Source organism: Cinclus cinclus, chromosome 19, assembly GCF_963662255.1.
Source record: "Cinclus cinclus chromosome 19, bCinCin1.1, whole genome shotgun sequence".
Lineage (NCBI taxonomy): Eukaryota > Metazoa > Chordata > Aves > Passeriformes > Cinclidae > Cinclus > Cinclus cinclus.
The window spans coordinates 959,428-974,484 of record NC_085064.1 but is presented as its reverse complement, the minus strand read 5'-3'; the positions used below and the strand labels follow the sequence as shown (position 1 = coordinate 974,484).

Sequence of the window (15,057 nt, the reverse complement as noted above, 5' to 3'; positions counted from 1 at the left end):
TCTCTGACTCCTCAAAATAAAACAGATTCATGAACAAGTAAATAAATTAAAGACAGAGTCAAGTTACAGCTAAGTACAGAACTGGTGAGATTCAATATTTTGTGTTGGAACTGCTACTTAATATATTGTAATTTTTCTAGGGAGTTTTTGTATCCTGATTTGTTAATGCTGTGTATTTAGGAACTGTTGCTCAAATTAGTTTTAAAGTGAAATCTGTTTTTGCAGGCCCTTCCAATCGCTCCAACTCTGTGTCCTCCCTGGATCTGGAGGGGGAGTCGGTGTCGGAGCTGGGCGCGGGCCCCTCGGGCAGCAATGGTGTTGAGGCTCTGCAGCTGCTGGAGCACGAGCAAGGCAGGTGCCAGTTCTCTCTCACAAGTGCCTGAGCTGCTGGAGATGCTAAAGCCAAAGTCTTTGTGGAAAGAGGTTGCAAAATTGGCTGCTTCAAGGGAAAGAAGTAGAAGCGTTCCTTATGCGATCACTCTCGTATTTATTTGTGGGTTTGGTTTGGGGTTTATTTCCACCCGAGAAATATTCTTTGTAGTTTGTTGTTAGGAAAAGGAAATTGCCTGGAATTTAGAAACTGAAGTCCTTAATAGGAAACTGCTTGTAAAGTTTTGCTTGATATCAAGCTCTTCCCTTCAGGAATAGGGTGATCTGGATTGGAGTAGTCTGGAAGTATCTGGATTATTTTCTGTTTAATGTCCATTTGTCAAACACTGAACAGGTTACAGGCAGGTTGTGGTGTCTCCAGCCTGGAGATACTCAAAATATGACTGGACATGATCATGAGCAGCCTGGTGTCCTTGACCAGGGCAGGGAATTTGGGCTGGAATGGTCCCTGGAGGCCTCAGCTTTTTTGTGATCCTGTTCCTCTACAGGGGTTGTATCAGTGTCTTTTTAGCACTACATTTCATTTATTTTTTCTGTCAATTTAGTTGATAGATTACCACGTGTACTTCCAGATTTTGCTTCTTATGTCTCAAATGTGTTTTCAGGTAGCATTTCCTGAATGATGTAATAGTGCTTTACAGGCCTTGCTTTAAGCCACTGCCTTACCTGACAGAATTAGGGGGTTGTTTGTTTTGGACTTCTTTCCTTACTGTACTTTTACAGGTTTTCAGTAATTGAAGAAGCCTTTCAGAAAACCAGGAGCTGTTTATTTTTCCACAGCCACAACTCAGGATAACCTGGATGACAAACTCCGTAAGTTTGAAATCCGTGACATGATGGGTTTGACTGATGACAGAGATATATCAGAAACTGTGAGTGAAACCTGGAGCACAGATGTCTTGGGAAGTGACTTTGACCCCAACATCGACGAGGACCGGCTGCAGGAGATTGCAGGTAATGGTGTGCTCTGGGTAGGTCCTGTGCTGCTCTGGAACCTGAGGCTGCAGAGCCCTGCTCCTCCTCCTCCTTCTCCTCCTCCTCCTCCTCCTCCTCCTCCTCCTCCCTTCCTCAACAGGGGCATTTCCACAGATTCAACTGGAGATTTGCTCTAGGAGGATTTTTTTTTGTGCATGACCCGGACTGTACTTAGTTACTCTTTTCTTTTCAACGTTGTGTTTCCTGACTGCTTTATTAAGGACACTCAGGATGTGTTCTTACTTTTCTCTCTAGAGCTGACTCCCCAAGCCCAGCTCTAGCCATATGCTCCGGCTTTACTTTTGCAGGTGCAGCTGCAGAGAACATGCTAGGCAGCTTGCTGTGTTTGCCAGGTTCAGGATCCGTGTTGCTTGATCCCTGCACAGGTTCAACCATATCAGAAACCACAAGTGAGGCGTGGAGTGTGGAAGTATTACCAAGTGATTCAGGTCAGAATCGGGCAGTTTTTGCTTTATTTCTTTAGCATGATTCTAAGACTCTTCCAGAGGCATAGAATTCAAAACAATGGCCTCTTACTCTTTCTTCAAGAAATTACTGTCCTAGGTTAAGTTAGTTCTTGTGAATACTTCCAGCATTAAAAGGACAAAATGCTCCTAGGCAGAAAGAAGATTGGAAAGCATTGGGAGAGACTCCTGTTACTTAAGAAATTCTTAAAGTCTGAAGGGGAAGAGAAGGGTTTGCAAAGCAAACTTGTTTGCTTTCCCTCCTTGTGGTAGGAGCTATCCAGGATCATGGTTTACTTCAGTTAGTGAAGATGTGGCTGTATCCTGTTGTCTAAGAAATACAACAATTAAAACAGTATACACTCCTTAGCATGCCTGTGCAGACAGAGCATTGCTGTCTGTGCAGAGTCCTACCTTCTGTACCAAAGGAAACAAGAAAACTCTTGCTGAAATGGTTGAGATGCCTTAAAACTTGATACACCAAATCACCCCCCACCCCTTCCTTCTGCTTGTGCATGTTTAGGGAGCATGGCATCAAGTAATGATACTTTCTTCTCTCCATTGTCTCCCTTTTGTAGAGGCTCCAGATTTAAAACAGGAGGAAAGGCTCCAAGAGCTGGAGAGCTGCTCTGGGCTGGGGAGCACATCTGATGACACAGATGTGAGGGAGGTCAGCTCTCGGCCCAGCACCCCTGGCCTGAGCGTGGTGTCAGGTGTGTGCCACTGTCTCTGACAATGCTGCTCTGTCACAGCATGGTCAGCACCCACTTTGCTGCCCCTGCTTTATTTATACATCACTTCACTCATAAAATAACTTCCTGCACTCATTCTGGAATTTTCAAAGCAATGATCCTTCATTCACCTCATGGAATAGATGAAAAAGGCAGCAGAGAAGTGAATGCCCTGTGCTGCCAGAGCAGTGGTTAGCAGAGGACTGTTGCTTTGGAAGAAACTCCAAACTTTCTTGCATTTAATTTTATTATCCCAACTTGTTTTATTTAAGTAAATTGTAGCTCTAGTTCTTCATTTTCTGCAAAGCATATGAGTGGAGTGTCTTTCTAATGTCCCTTGTCAGAGTGCATTCATGGCTATGGTAACACTTTTAAAGATGTAGAGCAGAAATAAACTGTTATTTTATGAATATAGAAATTCACGGTGTCTGTAGGTGCTAATGTGAGTTGGAACTTGATTACTTACTGTCCACCAAACATTTCAACAGCCTCAAGATTTTGCTTCCTTGTTCTTTGAAAGGCTGTTACAGATTCTTCTTTTGTTATGTGTAAGGTATTAGTGCAACATCTGAAGATATTCCTAACAAGATTGAGGATCTCAGGTCTGAATGTAGCTCTGACTTTGGGGGAAAGGATTCTGTAACAAGTCCTGACATGGATGAAACAGCCCATGGTAAGTTACTTATCTGGAATCCCTGATAAAAACAGGTGACATTTATGGAATCCTTAAATTTTACAATTTCTCCCCAGTTTCAAAGTGCTGGTGACTAAGGTTAATACTTTCCTTATTTGCTAGTACTGTATTTGTTTGACAAAGAGGCTCCAGTGCTTTGCAGTACTAGAGCTTTAGTACTAGATCTAAGACCCCTAATTTGGTTAGATTATATTGACTGTTTTGGAACTGGGCTGCTCCTCAAGAATTCCCCATTTTTTGTGATGTAATTCTTTGATCATTTCAACATACTACAGAGATCTTTCCATACAAGTATATTTTTGTAAATACTTTGCAATATAAGTTTTGTAAACTTTTGTTGCTGCAGTCTGTTTTTCCAGCATCTTTCATGTTAGTGCTGTACCAAAACTGCCTCCAACTGTGTTCTGTCTGTATTTCAGGAGCCAGTCAGTTGACATCTCCTCCTTCTCAGACAGATTCCTTGCTTGCATTATTTGACCCTCTGTCCTCAAATGAGGGTGAGTTATAAAGATTAACTTTGTTTTAGAAGTAGGCATTTTTGATGTTTCTATGTAAGTACCAGATAATCAGGTAATTTGGAATAATATTGAAAGAAATGTGTGTGGCTTCTTTTCTTCTTGTTACCACAGGTGTGTCAGCTGTAGTAAGGCCTAAAGTGCACTATGCAAGACCCTCTCATCCACCTCCAGACCCACCCATCCTGGAAGGAGCTGTGGGAGGTAACGAGGCTCGATTGCCAAACTTTGGGTCTCACGCTTTGATTCCTACGGACCTGGAAGCCTTCAAGCAGAGACATTCCTACCCGGAGAGGCTGGTGCGCAGCAGGAGCTCCGACATTGTGTCCTCAGTCAGGAGGCCCATGAGTGATCCTGGCTGGAACAGACGTGCTGGGAATGAGGAGAGGGAGCTGCCCATGGCCTCCAGCAGCCCCGGGGCAGCGGCGCTGGCGGCCGCCTCTCAGTCCTCATCTTCATCTCCCAGCAAGGACTCCTCCAGGGGAGAGGTGAAGCTTCTATTTAGCATTTTATTTTTGTCTCTCGTGCCCACTTTAACTGCACATCTAAGGCCAGAAAGTTGGAATTAAATCTCTTTAACCAAGGAATTACGACACACTTCCGTTACCCTTTAAATGTTGGCCAATAATGTTTTATATGATAAAGCTGCAGATGTTCAGAGTGGTTTAAATGGATCTGGCTTTTCTTAAATTTACTGGATGAGGTTTACTGGATTTGGTGGTACTTCAGAAACAGATTCATTGGAATGTTAAATTACAGCAGCAGCCTGAAAATTAATTTTCTTTAAAAAAGAGAAGTGAAATCTAGGTTCTTTGCGGCTATGTGTTTGCATTTGCAGAATGTCTTCTTTAGGAGAGGTATTTCTGACTGAATCTGCTCTTTGTGCTCTGCTGTAGTTCTGTTTTTACAGTCAGTGTAGCAAAAGCTGATGTGAAGGAGAAATTTTCTCTTTACACTTGATTTGGTAAATGCTCAAATGTAGACTCTGCCCTTCTGCAGATTGAGGAACGGAAAGACAGTGATGATGAGAAGTCTGACAGGAACAAGCCCTGGTGGAGGAAACGTTTTGTGTCTGCCATGCCCAAAGGTAGGATCATGTCTCTCTGCCTTTGGTACTTCAGTCAGAGTTCACACTGCCTTTATTATAGCTTTAGTCACTTTTGTGGGTAAAGTATAAATAAATATGTAAATAAAAATGGGAAGTTACTTCACTCCCTTGGCTAGTAGTTCCCTAGAGTGTGCTGTACCTGGAAGGCAAAACTGTTCTGCCTGACCCTATGTCTGTTAAAGGTGGAGCTGGCTATAGATGGTGACAGTACAGTTCTGCTCCACCCCATGGATAAGATTATGCTTTTATGGAAGTTGATTTGATGAAAATTTTCTGCATTAGCCCCTTCCTTAAAGTTTATGCTGTTTGGCCATTATCTCAGAGTAGTCTTTGATGAGGTACCTTGCATTTTCAGCTCCTATTCCATTTAGGAAGAGAGAAAAACAAGAAAAAGACAAAGATGACATGGTGCCTGACAGATATGCAACGCTTCAAGGTATGTGAATAACATCATAATGGTAATTTTCTCTCAGAATGTGCCTCCTGGAGCTCCAGAGTGCCCAACAGGTACCTACTGACAGACAGGTATGTGCTGTTGCAGTTTGTGTTCAGAACTGGCGTCTTGAACAAGAAAATGGATAAAGATTTCCTGAGTCAAAGGTGTTTTTAAGTTGTCACATGTCTGTCTGTACATGTAGTGGATTCTCAGCTCAAGTCCTCACTTTTTCCCTGCCCTCATTGTAGAGCTCCTGTCCTTGTCACAGCTGAGCTGTAAGGATAGCTGTACACACAGTCCTGCAGTAGTTACTTAAGTGTTAAATTAAACATGGTTTGAACCTGGGTGTTTAATTTTCTGTTTGCCTGTTCCTTTCTAGAAGTCTTCAAATATCCAAAGCCATTTGTGTATGCAGCATAAATGTGCTGAGGATCTGCTCACGATCTGCCTTCATTTGTTCACTTTGATTGTACTGTTTGTTTTCTGGTTTGCTTCAGACTTTTTTAATACATTTGAATTTGGGCTGCATGGGACACAAGCAACTCTTTATTTGATCTGGCTAAAAACAGAGTCCAAATGTGTAGGCTTAAGTTTTTGTGTTTGCTTTCAGTTGGCCCAACACCAAAGTAACTCCTGTTGTTTTTCATGGTCCTTTCAGATGATCCCAGCCCAAGGCTCAGTGCACAGGCACAAGCTGCTGAGGACATTCTGGACAAATACAGGAATGCAATCAAGAGAACAAGTCCCAGTGAAGGAGCCATAGTGAACTATGACAGTGCAGGTGAGAACCTGGCTTTTGTAATCACCACCAACATAGTTTCTACTCCTTAATGATAAAAACACTTCAGTATTCTAGACCAATGTTAATATTAGCAGCTGAGCAATGTGAGCTCTGATCAAGGAATGTTTTGTCAAATGATCTGTGGGACAGTCCCTTGGAGGCTGGGGATTAAAACAGTATTCCCAAGGACATCTCTTTCATACTGCCCTTGAGGGAGCTGAGTGTTGATAGCACATCTCCTACCAGTTTTTTGTTTTGTTGTGTTTTAAATGGCATTGAAGAAATGCCTTCCAAAACTTTTGCGGTTTCTTCTTAGGAACTTCTAGGCTGTATGTTTTAATGTGCCTTTTTTTATCTATCCAGAACAAGCTGGTTTATTTGCTGTCTCCATTCTCTCCCTGACCTTAGAATAATGAGCAGAAGATTAGTCTGGTTTCTTCTTCTGACTCCTCTCTTGAGGTGCAATGTGTTTTTTGTTTCCACAGAGGCAATTGGGGATGGTGAGAGCATGCACGACTCCCCACGGGATGAGGCTTTGCAGAACATGTCTGCAGATGACCTCCCAGACTCTGCAAGTCAAGTAGCACAGCCACAAGGTTCTGCTTTCTCCTACAGGTAAATAGACTTGCAGGTTTCATCTTACCCACAAAGTAGAATTAAAAGCTGAAGCTGTGTGACGGGTTCCCACAAGAATCTTAATACAGATTCATTGTAAACTCTTACATGCTTTTAATTTTAAGCATCTCAAACTGTCATATTTCCACTGATGAAGGAGGGGTGTTGTAAGCAGAGTGGACAGAGCAATTCAGTGTTTAAGAAAATCCCTTTGAAAATGGTGCTGTATCAAAAGAACTGATATTATGAAGTCTTGACAAAGTTATATATTAAAATTATGTTAATAACTTTTAGGCGGTATTAAATAAAAAAGAAAGTAAAAACTTATTGAAGAAGCAAACCTCTCATCAACTGTGTTAAGAAAATATTTTTCCTCTTTAAGGGATGCAAAGAAGAAATTGAGATTGGCTCTTTGTTCAGCAGATTCTGTTGCCCTCCCAATGCTGACCCATTCAACAAGGAACGGTCTCCCTGACCACACAGACCCTGAAGGTAAAGGCTCTTTGCACTGTGTGTCTCTCCTTGTCCCCATGTAATGGCACTTGTACTGCACCATTTATGGTCCCTTCTCTTTCCATAAATATTGAATGCACAGGTTGTCTTTTGCCCCCAGAATGTTTTCATTCTTACTCCACAGACAAACTGCCATCTCAGTCCGGTGTAAGAATTTTTTGTAGTGAAGTATCACAGATAACAGTGCAGATATAGCCTGAAGCTATAGAATAGAACTCTCAAAATACTAGGAGCTGTGCTACCTGAATGATTTATTGGGTCTTTACGTTGACTTAGTATAAATGTGTTGTGTTGTATCCTGTCATTCACTCTAGGTTTTTTTTGCAGACAGGTGAATATGTCACCTTATCTGGTCCTCTTCGTGTTTTAAAATGGTTCTAAATACTAGATAAGGTAGTGGTATGGAAGCTTATCCTCTGATAGCTGGAAAATGCAAAAAGGCTTATTAAACTGTTCTAAAATAACATTTATTGCCAAATGTACAGAAGTTTTGTTTTAAACCATCAACATGTTTCCCCTATTCAAAAATTGTTTCTTTTCATCGTGCCTACATTTCTTTTCCTTAATACTTTTCCTTTGTTCTTTGTTAGATAATGAAATTGTGTGCTTCTTGAAAGTTCAGCTGGCTGAAGCCATCAACCTGCAGGACAAGAACCTGATGGCTCAGCTGCAGGAGACGATGCGCTGCGTGAGCCGCTTCGACAACCGCACCTGCCGCAAGCTGCTGGCCTCCATCGCAGAGGACTACAGGTACCTTGTCCAGGGTCCCCTCACCTGAGGGCTCCCACGTTCCTGGATTTATTCACCAGCAGATTGGGAAGATTCCTTTTGTTTTAAATTGCGCTCTACCAAACCAGGTTACTGCATCTCTGCTTCCCACAAAAGAGTGGGATTGTCTCACCCGTGTGAGGCGAACTTCCCAATTCAGGCATTGTTTTGTTTTAAAAGCAGCAGGTGGAAGAATCCTTTGCACTAGGACTCAGCAGTTTGTAAAGCTGTTAGCCTGTGTGTTTGTTGTGAATCTGATGCAGAGCTCTTTGCTTTAGGAAAAGAGCTCCATACATTGCTTATTTGACTCGCTGCCGCCAAGGGCTGCAGACAACACAGGCACACCTGGAGAGGCTCTTACAGAGAGTCCTGAGAGATAAAGAAGTGGCCAACAGATACTTCACTACAGTCTGTGTGAGGTTACTGCTGGAAAGCAAGGAAAAGAAAATAAGAGAGTTCATTCAAGGTAAGATTAGTCCAAACCAAAGTTTTTATATTCCTTTACTCTGTATTTAGATGCTGACTCAGGTTAATGTTTTAAAATATGTCTTTTGATCTGAGGAGTAGATTCCTAAAATTATTTCAATTTCAGAGGGTGAATTAATGGCTAAACAGACAGATTACTGTGACTTTACAGTATGTTATGGCAGCTAAGCTATGGTAATTGTCTGCATTTTTCATGGACTGAGAGAATGAAGACAATTTGATCTTACTTGGCTGAAAAAGTTATGCTAAATCACATTATCTGCCCCGTGGCAGAACCATGAGTGCTATTAATTATTTTATATCTACTGATACATGATAAATTAAGTTACAGCATTCAGTTCTTAGTCCAGAACGTATGGCTGCACCTTAGAAGATTATGGGGGATAGTAGTAGTGTGAATCGAGTAAATCAAAGATTGAAAAATATCACAGCATAAGAGACAGTGGCACCAGGAAACTCAAACCAGCCACTTAGACCAAACTGGTTCAATGTTCTCTGTGCACATATCTAAATGAAGCACACAAGGAATTTGGAGTGAGTTCTTGCTCCTGGAGCATATAATACTGCACAGTAAATGTGCCTGAAAAACCTGTCAGAAATAATATTTTTTTTACTTCAGCAAATGTTCTTTCTCTTCCTCCTTTTTATCAGATTTCCAGAAACTCACAGCAGCAGATGATAAAACAGCCCAAGTAGAGGATTTTCTGCAGTTCCTGTATGGGGCCATGGCTCAGGATGCCATATGGCAGAATGCCAGTGAGGAGCAGCTCCAGGATGCACAATTAGCCATAGAGCGCAGTGTGATGAATCGCATTTTCAAACTCGCCTTCTACCCTAATCAGGATGGAGATATTTTGCGTGACCAGTAAGTTAATGGAATTCAAAGGACTTGTTTTCTCTTTTGCAGTTGGTGCAGTGGAATCTGTGCAGCCCTCCTGTGACAGACTTGTCTGAGTCAGCCACACAGATTCATGTTTTTCGTTCAGAACATTTTGTAAAAGAACGAGGAAGGGCTTTAGCATCATGTGCAAATGTGTTTGCAACAAACTGCTAGAACAGAAAAAAAAGTTCTAACTGTAATGATCTGGGATACAGACTGTCAGGTCTGCAAGTGTGTGTGCTGAGCAAATGATCAAAACCTGGTTCAGGACTGGACCTGGTCCATTTTCTGGTTTCAGTCAGTATTTTCCATGTATATGGGGTTCCTGTGGTTTAGAACAGATGCTGTTGGGATGCTCTAGAGGACATGGGGTTGTTCTTGGCTGTACAGAACAATCCTCTGCATCTTCACTGGCCTGGTGTCCATCATATGTAGGGCCACATTCCTGAAGATCTTTCTTGTCCTATCAAACATGAAACAAGTTCTCTCGGCTGGCTGCTGCTTACTTTTCACTCTTGTTCTTTGTGTTTTCAGGGTCCTTCACGAGCACATACAGAGGTTATCCAAAGTGGTCACTGCAAACCACAAGGCACTTCAGATACCTGAGGTAACAACTCTTTTGCTTTGCTTCTGTATGTGTGCTGGGGTTTGGACTGGGATTGGGGTGGGGAGAGGATTGTTCTCTTTTACACTTAGAAGGATTACTTCTGTCTGTGACCGCTGAAACATCCTGCAGGAAAAATACACTGGAGCCATGCTGTGGCTGTACCCAGCCACACTTCTCTGGGCAATCTGTGCCAGGGCCTCACCATCCTCACAGCGAAGGATTTCTTCCACGTATATAACTTAAATCTCCCCTCTTTCAGTTTGAATTCATCTTTCCTTAAAGCTTCCCATTTCTCTAGAACCTGTGAGCCTCTGATCCCTGAGCTGCTCTGTGGTGCAGAGCAGTGGCTTGGCCAAGTGACTTTGGGTTGTTTTTTTTCCCCAGGTGTATCTCCGGGAGGCGCCGTGGCCGTCGGCGCAGTCCGAGATCCGCACAATCAGCGCTTACAAAACCCCCCGGGACAAGGTGCAGTGCATCCTGAGGATGTGCTCCACCATCATGAACCTGCTCAGTCTGGCCAACGAGGATTCAGTGCCTGGGGCAGATGATTTTGTTCCTGTTCTGGTCTTTGTCCTCATAAAGGTGAGTTCTTTTGCACAAGGGGAATTGTGTTTCTGTTCTGTATCTTGTGGTGTTTGTTGATGTGGAGCTTTGCAAATGAGCTGTGAGTGTCTCTCCCTTCTCCCACCCCAGGCAAACCCCCCTTGCCTGCTGTCCACTGTGCAGTACATCAGCAGTTTCTATGCCAACTGTTTGTCTGGGGAGGAGTCCTACTGGTGGATGCAGTTCACAGCAGCCGTGGAGTTCATCAAAACCATCGATGATCGCAAGTAGCTGGCACGGCACAGGCAGACTTGGGAGCAGGAGAGGAGTTTCTGAGAATGTACAACAGCTGCAAAAGCTGAAGAAAAGACTTTCATTGTAAAATACTGTACAGAACTGAGGCATTTTAAAACACGCCTTTACTAATCTAATTAATTTAACAGGTTTTCCTCTTCTCTTTGGGTTGCATTTTTCTCCCCTCTAGATACTGGCACTGCAAAAGGGACCACAGTTTTCAGGTATTTTGGAATCTCAAAACATTCAAAAATTCTTCATGCTTTCTCCACCACCCTTCCTGAATTCTTATTCACATGAGTAATTCACTTCATTTAATTTCTAACAGAATACTGAAACAAGAGGAATTCAGGGCAGCCACGCAGTAAACTTTCTAGTTGAATACACCTTTTATTAAGAAAACACCAGCCACACTGAAAGTTTGTAGTAGCTGACATCAGTTATCAGTTACATTTCACCTAAATTCAGACTCTGAGAGGACAGTGTAAATATTATATAACTATATTTAATGCATTGCAAGTATCTTTGGACTTACTATCCTTTGAATAAACAAACAAAAGACTCTCTGACCTCTAACAGGTTGTGATGTACCATGTTTTGGTGACTAAAGGACTTCCTCAAAAAGCTAAGACTTAAAAAGGGCAAACTGAACTATTTATTAAGATGTAATTAAGATGACTGAAATTTCTAAAACTGGAATTTATAATAGGGCTTATTAGCTAGCTGAACACTTCTTGGCTAGGGCATTAGGGTGTTACAGAGGTTTGGATATATAGGGGAGAGGGACTGTAAGTTACAATAGAGAAGTCTAATATAAAAAGGAGAAATAAAATACCTTACTGTAATATTTTTTCTGAGCTATTGTGTATACTGTACAAACCCCAAACAGAGATCCTTAACAGAACCTTGGGCTGTAATATATATTTTGATTAGTGACATTAAATACATATGCCAGGGGGTTCAGTGAATGTTTTTACTAAATGTTCTTCGTGTTGTCTGCTATGCAGCAGTGCAAGTTTTACTGTTCATAAAAAAATATTTTAAAATAATATAACACTGTTCTTTATAAAACATATCATGACATCAGTTCAGGGTGTTTTATAGATTTCTCACCCCGCCTTCCCCTTAAACTGACAGTTACCAATTTAGAGAGGTTTTTATGCACAACACCACATGGGTTTTTCATGAGTGAAGTGGTCTGGGGCATGGCCAGTGGGTGTTGACTGTATTTAAGTACTTGCTGCTCTTTTTCAGCTTCAATACAGTGAAAAAGGACAGCAAGCATTGAATTTTTTCATGTCAGTATTACTTCTTGCTCTTTCCAGAGTGTTCATTGCACTTCTGACAGAGGGATGTGGTGAGACTTGGTGTCTGTGAGTGGTGAAGAAAACAAAATCTTTCTGACATTCTTTTCAAAACACGATTGGTTCATTTTGTGTGTGTGTGTGTGTGCATTTTGATGATTAAAACCTGTAAGCAACTGGTACTTGGGAAAATCATGGTCAATTGGAATTAGAGCAATTTATGTAAAGTATTGAGTGCTTGATTTGGCTGTGCTACTTGTCAAGGCATAATCAGGAAACTCACTTTTTAGGGCTCTCAGATATAACTCAGTCTAGCAGTTTTGCCAAACTAATCACAGGTGAGAAGGTGGGATGGTGGTTTTTTCCTTTTCTTTATAGTCTTTCTCCTCTCTTAGAGACTCGATTGTTTGGAGGAGCAATACTCAGTCAAAACAGAATTCTTCTGATCTGCCTTACTTGGTATCTCAGTCTGTGTAGCATTGCAATATTCTGGTTATTTAGCCTTGATGGGTTTTTTGGTGCTGAACATGTAACTCAATATTGCGAGCACAGCCCTGCAGCAAAGCACAAACATGCCCTTGAAGATATGGCCAGATCATATAAAAAAGCAATATAAATTCATTTCTATTGAAGTGTCCTGAAATACATAATTATTACTTGAATATCCAAGATGTTAAGACTGATGTGTGAAAGTTCTGCAGTTTGAGTGTTGGTTGAGGAGAGTATTTGTAGGATCCCTGAAGAAGGCACAAGGACACAGGAGGTGGTGGTCTCCCTGTGTGTTGCCTTTGTGTGCTGGCCTGGCTCACAGGGTTTGGTCTGCACCATCAGGGCTTTCAGGTTCATTCTCCTTTATGGAAGGGCAAGAACCATTTCCTTTACAGCTTTTATCACTTGGTTTCTCTGCATAGGAAAATACTTAAAAGAACTGGAGTCTTTTTTAAAATGTTACTTAGTTGTTTTAAAACCAGTAGGTCTTTCAGTGAGCCCCAGGTGAGCTGAGAGTTTTTGTAGCAAGATGGTCCTTTGCTTCTTTTTTCCAGCCTACTCTGAAGGTCCTTTATATAGCCTTGATAGGTGTAGTTAAAGAATTAGGCTTTCCAAAGAATTAAAAACCTGCCTGTAATGTCCTTTTACTGTTCCCCCCCCCCCCCCTTCTCCCCCCTCCCCAGTGTCCCATAATGTTTTGTTTTAAAATGCTAAATTATGTGTCTAGGAAGTGATGTTGTTAGGTTTGATGTGCAATAGTAAAGGTGAAAAGACACTGCATAAAGGACCAAAAGTACCAGAACTGCTGCCAAAAGGTGCCAGCCACGGGCCTGTTGCTGTAATCTGTAATCTCGGTGCTTTCTGTGAATTAAACTACTTCAGCCACTGGAGGAGGAATGGAACATTTTGGGCAAAGTGGAGCAGGGAGAGGTCCTTGGTAGCAGGTCACAGTCATGGATTTCAGGCTTGGTCTTGTCTCAGCACCAATTATTGGCACGTTCTGAGGAGCTGCCACATTAAACAATGGCATATCTGTGCCTGGGAATGTCACAGAGGTGCTGGTTTCCTTTTTGGGTAGAGGAGGGAAAGGAAAGGGCTGGGGTTTTCGTCTCTAGGAGATTCCTTTGTGCTCCTAAGTGAGATTTCTCTTTAAACCTTTTAAAAATCCTCTTTAAGGAGAATCAGAATGTGTCTGGCCTATCAAGGATTTGAGTTTAAAAGTTTTTGTTTTGAAGACCATTTACTACCAAATGCTGAATGTAACTGCCATAAACTTCAGGAAAAAAAAAGCCACTAACGTGATGCTGTTTCCTGTGGATGAGTCTGGTGAGCACAGTGTTGGTTTGTATTGCTTGAAAATGTTCCTGTTCTGTTAAGCCAAATTCTCACAGAGTTGGAGAACTCACTGCCATGGGAATGGGGTGGGGGAAGGAGAGGGGGCAGAGCTGCTGGCAGCAGAGCTGAGTGTTGGCACAAGTGAGTCAGTGTGCCTGGAGAGCTGGAGCAGCAGGCAGGCAGTGGGGATGGAGGGGGAAGGATGCTCGTGTCTGGGTACAGCTGGGACGTGGTTGAGCCTGTACTACTTGAGAATTAACCTCTGCTGAGTTAGTAGTGTGTGTTCTGTACCTTTTAATTGTGCTTTACCTCTATTGAAAAGCTTTGTACTGCCTCTCCTCTTTGGTAAAGCCTTTATAAATCTAAATTAACGAGCTTGCACAATCTTGTATACAGGAACCCTATCTTGTCTCTTAACGTGATTATTAATGTATTATTCTGTAAAAACTGATTAAAAGGAGAGCAGTTTAACCACCTGGCTTTGACGTTTCTGCCTTGTTCCAGTGCCACCAGCAGCTGAGCTGGGGATGGCAGTGCAAGTGTGAGCAGCTTCCCACTAACTCTGTGTGGTTTTTGTGTTGGGCATTGTTGCTCTGCTCCATCCTCACACCTCGCAGGGAAGGGACATTGGCAAAAAAGAACCAAAATCCCGTCGAGGGGAGAGGAAGCTCTGCTGCACTGAGTGCTTAATGAAGAGCTCTTCAGTTGTTATTTTGGATCTGCAGCTTGGCTGTTCTAGTAGCTTGGGAGGAAATAGCTCTGCCTGCAGCAGGACTGTGCCTGTCCCTCTGCTGGCTGCTGTTTGATGCCTTGTTGAGAGTGGTCAAGTCCATAAGTATTATGTTTGGCATCTTTTTTCTTAAGAAACGTTCCTTTTTGCTGATGAGACAGGAGGATTTCCTCAGCTGCCACGCACCCATCAGCCCGGGCGCGGTGGTGACGGTGCTTGGTCCCCGCAGTGTTATTGACCTTGATTCTCTCTCATTTGCATCCAGCATTTTTCATCCTCTGGAATATGGTGTTTGGGGACCTTTCCATCATTAAGTGGATTTACAGCAATTTCCTTATGTGTTTTCTCCAAGGGATTCTGTTATGAGAGGCACATTAAATCTCCATTAATACCTCATTA

At 42.3% G+C, this 15,057-nt stretch overlaps 1 protein-coding gene across 2 annotated transcripts in view; it reads left to right on the top strand.

Moving 5' to 3' along the window:
- GAPVD1 (GTPase activating protein and VPS9 domains 1) overlaps positions 1 to 13,997 on the top strand; it is a 28,445-nt gene extending 14,448 nt beyond the window's left edge. For both annotated transcript variants that reach the window (XM_062505949.1, XM_062505948.1), the window contains exons 9-26: positions 226 to 351; positions 1,171 to 1,344; positions 1,674 to 1,814; positions 2,408 to 2,542; positions 3,114 to 3,233; positions 3,674 to 3,751; positions 3,884 to 4,257; positions 4,769 to 4,856; positions 5,233 to 5,313; positions 5,972 to 6,094; positions 6,580 to 6,709; positions 7,092 to 7,201; positions 7,813 to 7,972; positions 8,269 to 8,456; positions 9,128 to 9,341; positions 9,891 to 9,963; positions 10,348 to 10,545; positions 10,657 to 13,997. In XM_062505949.1, the coding sequence (XP_062361933.1) occupies positions 226 to 351; positions 1,171 to 1,344; positions 1,674 to 1,814; positions 2,408 to 2,542; positions 3,114 to 3,233; positions 3,674 to 3,751; positions 3,884 to 4,257; positions 4,769 to 4,856; positions 5,233 to 5,313; positions 5,972 to 6,094; positions 6,580 to 6,709; positions 7,092 to 7,201; positions 7,813 to 7,972; positions 8,269 to 8,456; positions 9,128 to 9,341; positions 9,891 to 9,963; positions 10,348 to 10,545; positions 10,657 to 10,797 (2,654 nt within the window). In that variant the 3' untranslated portion in view covers positions 10,798 to 13,997. The remainder of the gene's footprint in view (positions 1 to 225; positions 352 to 1,170; positions 1,345 to 1,673; positions 1,815 to 2,407; positions 2,543 to 3,113; positions 3,234 to 3,673; positions 3,752 to 3,883; positions 4,258 to 4,768; positions 4,857 to 5,232; positions 5,314 to 5,971; positions 6,095 to 6,579; positions 6,710 to 7,091; positions 7,202 to 7,812; positions 7,973 to 8,268; positions 8,457 to 9,127; positions 9,342 to 9,890; positions 9,964 to 10,347; positions 10,546 to 10,656) is intronic.
- Positions 13,998 to 15,057: the final 1,060 nt, after the last annotated feature.